This window comes from Canis aureus, chromosome 11 (assembly GCF_053574225.1).
Source record: "Canis aureus isolate CA01 chromosome 11, VMU_Caureus_v.1.0, whole genome shotgun sequence".
NCBI classification, from domain to species: Eukaryota; Metazoa; Chordata; class Mammalia; order Carnivora; family Canidae; genus Canis; species Canis aureus.
In genome coordinates, this window is record NC_135621.1 from 59,123,916 (window position 1) to 59,131,861 (window position 7,946).

The following is a 7,946-nucleotide window of genomic DNA, read 5'->3' on the forward strand; positions in this document are numbered from 1 at the left end:
CCATTAACTTTTTAATAATGAACTAGGTCTTTTAGTGCATATTTTTTCCTATGAAAATATGATGGATGCAACACCCTTCTTCCACCACAAGCATCCCTCTGCCAATGGAAGAGACCTATACTGATCTGAAAAAACAGGGGACATCCTTAGAAGTTCAGACACAAGGAACCTGTCGTTCATGTCTGTAGGACTGTACAACAGAGAAAAAGCCGAAAAGCTAGTAATTAGGTCTCCCTCAATACCTCTTTAGCAGAAATCCAAACTTCCCAATATGACTTTCTGCCAGAATGCTAACAAACTTTTTAACTGAACTTGAAAAGTTACCATATATTGTATAGCTTAGGGATAGCAAAAAAGAGCCAAGCATGCTATCTTCCGATCTACACCATGTTTCATAGGACCTACTGCCAACTACTCCTGAAAGTTTCACAACTCAACACACAGATCCAAACAACTACCAATTGTTCAGTGTTGACTCTTAAAAGCAATCTGATTTGCATTCTCAGGCTTAGAGGTCCAAATTCATTTTAGAGTCTGAAACATCTGGATTTGAATCCAGAAATCAAATTTTATCATTTATTAGCTATGTGATCCTGAGTAAGTTACTTAATGTTGCTAATGCTTTCTAATCTAATGGAGATAGTATCTATAGATGATTAGTTGTAAAAATTATAGAAATATACATAAATAGAACTTATGAAGCCCTTAGCCCAGTACTTGGCACACAGGTAGCATTCAATAGGTAGTAACTGTCATGCTTCCTATTATACTTTAACATTTAGTAACAGTCTTACTCAAATATTTTAGTATTATTTTGAAACAAAATATAAAATTGCAATGTAATAAGTGATATACCACATGGAAATCTTATTACTACAATATCTTAAAAAATAAAATTTACATGTACTTTTTGGTCTAACAAAAGTAGGAAACTATAAACTGCTTCTAGTTCTAATTCCAAATTTTGACTTTGAACCATAAACAAATGATGCAAATTTCTGATGGGTTCCAATAAAACCTAACAAAGCCTTAAGTTAAAAATATAAAAAATATTTGTCTTAAATTTAGGTAACTGTATTTACCTCTCGTAATGTAACCAAAGTTTTTATATCAATAGTTGCTCTTTTCACAAGCTCCTTATTTTCTTTCTCTAATTCTTTCAGACGAACGCAGGATTCTTTATAAATACTTATCTCTTTGAAAAGAGTTTTGTTTTCTTTTTCTAAATTTCCAATTTTCACATTATTTTCTTCTAAAGTGGTATCTTTTATTTCTGCTTGTTGTCGGAGTCTTTTATTTTCCTTCTCCAGTTGTTTCTTATCCTTTTCCAGTTGAGAAGTCTCTTGCTCTAATGACTTATTTTCTTTTTCTAGCTGTTCTAGTCTTTTGCTAGATATCTTTAACTCTTCTAGGTTTTTCTGCAATGTTTGATTTTCCACCTCTAAATCTTGTAGTTCACTCTCTAACTGTTGAATCTTTTTATTGCTGTTTTCTAAAGCTTTCTGTAGCCTTTGATTTTCTGTATCTAAACCCTGGTAACTAACTTCTAAGCGTTCTGTCTTCTTGAAAGATGCTTTCATGAGTTCCAAACCCTTCTTAAGTTGCTCTTTTTCACTTTCCAGTTCTTTATTTTCTAGTTGTAGCTGAGCCATTTTCATACTTGCACACTTCAAAGATTCCACATTCCTTCGCAGTTCTAAGTTTTCCTCATCTAGTTGGGAATTCTCTTTTTCTAGGGATTCTAGCTGAAAAGTAAGGTTTTTAAAACCATCCAATGTTTTTTTTAATTTCCTATTTTCTCTTTCTAATTCTGAATTCTCTTGTTCTAAGGCCTCAATTTTTTCACATGTAATTTTTAAATTAGTTATCTTTTTCTGTAACAATTCATTTTCTTTCTCAAGATGATGTAACTCATTTTCAAGTTCTTCTGCTCGTTCTCCTTTTTCTTTATAATGTTCCAATTCTTTTCTAATTTGTCTTTTTTCAAACTCAATCTTGCTTAACTTGCTGCTTGTTTCTTTAATAGATTCATGGAGAATTTTATTTTCTTTTTCAATATCTTTCACCCTTGCTTCAGCACTTATTTGGGAGCGCTGTCTTAAGGAAGTCACGGTTTGATTGAGATGTTCATTTTCCTGTTCCAATATTTTAATCTAATCACAAAACAAAGGAGAAAATTAGAACCTTAATTGAGCATAAACTAAATATTTTAAATTACAGGGATTTTCCTTTCTAAAAACTAATAGGAAAATAAAATAAATTAATTCTGACAAATATATAATGAAAGACCACTATGTACATGTACTACTAGGTGACTAAAGTTCTATCTTTAGGAAATTCATAATGTAAAGAAATGGTAAGGGGAGATGTATTTAATATTAATCAGTGATCTTCAGATTACATATAGTTACATGCTTCAAATTCAAATAAGAATACAGGTGAAATGTACATACATATCTCTTTATGAATATAAGCTTTAATTTCTTTAAATAAATTTTGCAATGCATATACACAGTGGGTTCTCAAAAAATATCACTCTATTTTATATATATGTGTTTTATATATATACGTATATACATACATATATACACATATACATAAATATATATATATATATATAAGTCTTTTCCTTCCCCTAAGAATTCTAACTTGGAAACATCTTCTGGTACACTTGAAAACTAATCCATCCAATTTATAGCATGGCCTAATTTTGTGGTTCTCAAAGGTCAGTGTGCTAAATAATCCTGAGAACCTTGTAAAAATATAGATTCATGTTTAGCTCTAAAATTTTTATGCTGTAGCTCAATAGAAACCTGTATTTTTATAGATAGCCTGAGAAGTATACTTGGATAATATGAAATAAATCATTTTACTTCTAAAAAAGTAACAAACTTTAAAAAAGAAACACTGTAAAGCAAATGAGAATGCATTCTAGAGGTTGCTGCCACCACATCCTCTCTTTAGTATGGCTGGAGTATAGCTGCTACAATCTTCCGCAACTCCTCTCAAGAACTTTATAATCTTCAGTCCTATCCACAGACATTTGAAAGCACAGGTACTACAAAATTTTATACCAGATAATTATTAAGCATTCTGGCCATTTAAAAAATTCTAAGCTTTCCCTTCAACTTTCCTAAAATACATATCACAGAAAGTGAAATAAAGCTATAGTTACTCTAAAAAGTAAACAATTCTAAAACATTTCCCTTTCAAGTCATAGGAACATTTTTGTTTGCCTAAACTTCAAAATAATTTTTGTTAATGCATTTTAAAGTATATTGCTTAATAGGAAATTTATGAACCTGTCTCTCTGAATTTTCTCTAAGTGTTTCAATTGTTTTTTCAAGCTGAGCTTTCTCCTTCATTAGATCCTTGCTTAAATTCTGACAATTCTGAAGACTTTGCTTTTCTTGAATAATCTCATTTTCAAGAATTTCAACCTAGGGAAAAATTAAATAAAAAAACAATGTATCATTAAATATTTTACAACAGTGGAAACATGTCAAAACAAAAGATAATCTTCCAATAAAAAATTAAATAGTTTTAATACTCAAATGGTGAAATTTAAGAACTGAGTAGAGAAATTCAAGTAATATTACATGCTAATTTTAGCAGCTGTATAAAATATGCAGACATGAGTATCTTTCTTAACATGTGCATCTTTGAAGGATACATTTCTACCTCTAAATACAAAGATAAATAAAAATGAATATATGACAATTATGTGGTATATGAAAACTGTACAAATCTTACTGAAAGACTCTTTGAAGAGATTTATAAAGTAGAATTTTAATTGCAGTCTAGTAATATCAGCAAAGAAGGAAGAGAATATAAAAAGCATGAATGAAAGATGAGAAATAGTAATATATTTAATGAGGAAACAAAGGTATTAGGCTTAAAATAAAAAGGAAAGAGGGAGAAAAAAAGGCTGTCTTCCAGCAAATGTTTACAGTCTAGGTTTAAATTTCTTTTCAATTACACAGTTTAAAGATAAAACTAAACCAAAGAGTTGGTTCTTTGAAAGAATGAATAAGACAGATAAACCATTAGCCAGCCTTATTAAAAAAAAAGACTCAAATTAATAAAATCATGAATGAAAAAGGAGGAAATACAAAAAAAAAGAGAGAAAGAAACAAATGATTTTAAAAACATATTATGAGCAGCTATACACCAATAAATTAGGCAATCTGGAAGAAATGGATGCATTTCTGGAAAACCACAAACTACCCAAACTGGAACAGGAAGAAATAGAAAACCTGAACAGGTCAATGACCAGGCAGGAAATTAAAGCAGTCATCAAAAACCTCCGAAGATACAAAAGTCCAGGGCCAGATGGCTTCCCAGGGGAATTCTATCAAATGTTTAAAGAAGAAACAATACCTATTCTACTAAAGCTGTTCCAAAAGATAGAAAGGGATGGAATACTTCCAAACTCTTATGAGGCCAGCATCACCTTAATTCCAAAACCAAAGACCCCACCAAAAAGGAGAATTATAGACCAATATCCCTGATGAACACAGATGCAAAAATTCTCAACAAGATACTTGCCAATAGGATCCAACAATACATTAAGAAGATTATTCACCATGACCAAGTGAGATTTATCCCTGGAATGAAAGGTTGGTTCAACATTCATGAAACAATCGACGTGACAGATTGCATCAGGAAGAGAAAAAATAAGAACCATGTAATCCTCTCAATAAATGCAGATAAAGCATTTGACAAAATACAGCATCCATTCCTGATCAAAACTCTTCAGAATGTAGGGATAGAGGGAACATTCCTCAGCATCTTAAAAGCCATTTATGAAAAGCCCACAGCAAATATCATTCTCAATGGGAAACATGGGAGCCTTTCCCCTAAAATCAGGAACACGAGAGGGATGTCCACTCTCACAACTGCTATTCAACATATTACTAGAAGTCCTAGCCTCAGCAATCAGACAATAACAAGAAATAAAAGGCTTTCAAATTGGCAAAGAAGAAGTCAAACTCTCCCTCTTCGCAGATAACATGATACTATACATAGAAAACCCAAAAGAGGGCAGCCCAAGTGGCTCAACAGTTTAGCGCTGCCTTCAGCCTAGGGTGTGATCCTGGAGGCCCGGAATCGAGTCCCACGTGAGGCTTCCTGCATAGAGCCTGCTTCTCCCTCTGCCTGTGTCTCTGCCTCTCTCTCTCTCTCTCTGTGTGTGTGTGTCTCTCGTGAATAAATAAGTAAAATCTTAAAAAAAAAAAAAGAAGAAAATCCAAAAGACTCCACCCCAAGATTGTTAGAACTCATACAGCAATTCAGCAATGTGGCAGGATACAAATTCAAAGCCAGAAATCAGTGGCATTTCTATACACTAACAATGAGACTGAAGAAAGAGAAATTAAGGAGTCAATCCCATTTACAATTGCACTCAAAACCATCAGATACCTAGGAATAAACCTAACCAAAGAGGTAGAGGATCTATACCCTAAAAACTACAGAACACTTCTGAAAGAAATTGAGGAAGACACAAAGAGATGGAAAAATATTCCATGCTCATGGATTGGAAGAATTAATACTGTGAAAATGTCAATGTTACCCAGGGCAATATACACATTTAATGCAATCCCTATCAAAATACCATGGACTTTCTTCAGAGTTGGAACAAATAATCTTAAGATTTGTGTAGAACCAGAAAAGACCCTGAAAAGTCAGGGGAATTTTATTTTATTTACTTTTTATTTATTTATTTTTATTTATATTTTTTATTTTTTAGTCAGGGGAATTTAAAAAAAGAAAACCAGAGCTGGGGGCATCACAAAGCTGGATTTCAAGTTATACTACAAAGCTGCGATCATCAAGACAGTGTGGTACTGGCATAAAAACAGACACATAGATCAATGGAACAGAACAGAGAACCCAGAAATGGGGCCTCAATTCTATGGTCAACTAATATTTGACAAAGCAGGAAAGACTATCCACTGGAAAAAGGACAGTCTCTTCAATAAATGGTGCTGGGAAAACTGGACAGCCACATGCAGAAGAATGAAACTAGACCATTCTCTTACACTATACTCAAAGATAAACTCAAAATGGATGAAAGATCTAAATGTGAGACAAGATTCCATCAAAATCCTAGAGAAGAACACAGGCAACATCCTTTATGAACTTGGCCACAGCAACCTCCTATAAGATACATCTATGAAGGCAAGGGAAACAAAAGCAAAAATGAATTATTGGGACTTCATCAAGATAAAAAGCTTCTGCACAGCAAAAGAAACAGTCAACAAAACTAAAAAACAACCTACAGAATGGGAGAAGATATTTGCAAATGACATACCAGATAAAGGGATAGTATCCAAGATCTATAAAGAACTTATTAAACTCAACAGCAAAGAAACAAACAATCCAATCATGAAATGGGCAAAAGACATGAACAGAAATCTCACAGAGGAAGACATAGACATGGCCAACAAGCACATGAGAAAATGCTCCGCCCGCATCATTTGCCATCAGGGAAATACAAATCAAAACCACAATGGAGATACCACCGCACGCTAGTGAGAATGGTGAAAATGAACAAGACAGGAAACAAATGTTGGAGAGGATGTGGAGAAAGGGGAACCCTCTTGCACTGTTGGTGGGAATGTGAGCTGGTGCAGCCACTCTGGAAAACTGTGTGGAGGTTCCTCAAAGAGTTAAAAATAGAACTGCCCTACGACCCAGCAATTGCCCTGCTGGGGATTGACCCCAAAGATACAGATGCAGTGAAACACCGGGACACCTGCACCCCAATGTTTATAGCAGCAATGTCCACAATAGTCACACTGTGGAAGAAGCCTCGGTGCCCATCGAAAGATGAATGATAAAGAAGATGTGGTCTATATACAAAATGGAATATTACTCAGCCATTAGAAACAACGAATACCCACCATTTGTTTCGACGTGGCTGGACCTGGAGGGTATTATGCTGAGTGAGATAAGTCAATCGGAAAAGGACAAACATTATAAGGTCTCATTCATTTGGGGAATGTAAAAGATAGTGAAAGGGATCTAGGAAAAAGGAGAGAAAATGAGTGGGAAATATCAGAAAGGGTGACAGAACATGAGAGACTCCTAACTCTGGGAAATGAACAAGGGGTAGTGGAAGGGGAGGTGGGCTGGGGGTTGGGGTGACTGGGTGACGGGCACTGAGGGGCGCATTTGAAGGGATGAGCACTGGGTGTCATACTATATGTTGGCAAATAGAACTCCAATAAAAAAATACCAAAAATAAATAAATAAATAAATAAATAAATAAATAAATAAATAAATAAAATAAAGATATGATAAAATATGTGGTTATAAAGATAAAATAGCAAATTCCAGTTTAAATTATGCCAAACCATTGATTTTCCCATTATTATACAATATGTCCAAACCAGGTAATAAGAGAAACTAAAGATTTAGCTATATAAAATATTCCACTTAAAGTTTAAATATTAATTAAATCCTTATATCAATAGTGAAGAAATCTAAGAATTTTAATAGTAAAGCAAGTAGAATTTTTCTATTTTAATATCAATGGAAGATAACCACATATGCAATACCATCTTCCAGTAATATCTCAAAAGCATTTAGTCACAAATCTTATCCAGTTACTCAATTCAATGTAAACATGTTCAGGAAGCTTAATTATGAATCCAGTTCTCCCATTAAAGGTTGAAATATATGGGTAACAATTATTTAAACTCATTTTTTGTCTTACATCAATAGAATTCAAGTGAAACATTCAGTTTACAAAAGATACCTTTCATACAATGAATTTATAAAAAAATTGCTAGAATCACTAAAAATGTTAGAATTCAAAGCTATCTTCAAAAATCAAATTATAATTTCCAAACCCAATTATAATGACAACCAAAATAAAACTGTTCCAAGTTCTAAATAAGCCATTCCCACCATTATACTAGTGACTGTCAAATGCTTATTAA

General features: G+C 33.2%; 1 protein-coding gene across 13 annotated transcripts in view; it reads right to left on the bottom strand.

Moving 5' to 3' along the window:
• The window catches only part of CCDC88A (coiled-coil and HOOK domain protein 88A), a 139,706-nt gene that overhangs the window by 46,323 nt on the left and 85,437 nt on the right, over nt 1–7,946 (bottom strand). For all 13 annotated transcript variants that reach the window (XM_077915436.1, XM_077915435.1, XM_077915438.1 and 10 more), the window contains exons 14-15: nt 3,303–3,440; nt 1,083–2,153 (exon numbers count right to left, since the gene is read on the bottom strand). In XM_077915436.1, coding sequence (XP_077771562.1) covers nt 1,083–2,153; nt 3,303–3,440 — 1,209 coding nt within the window. The remainder of the gene's footprint in view (nt 1–1,082; nt 2,154–3,302; nt 3,441–7,946) is intronic.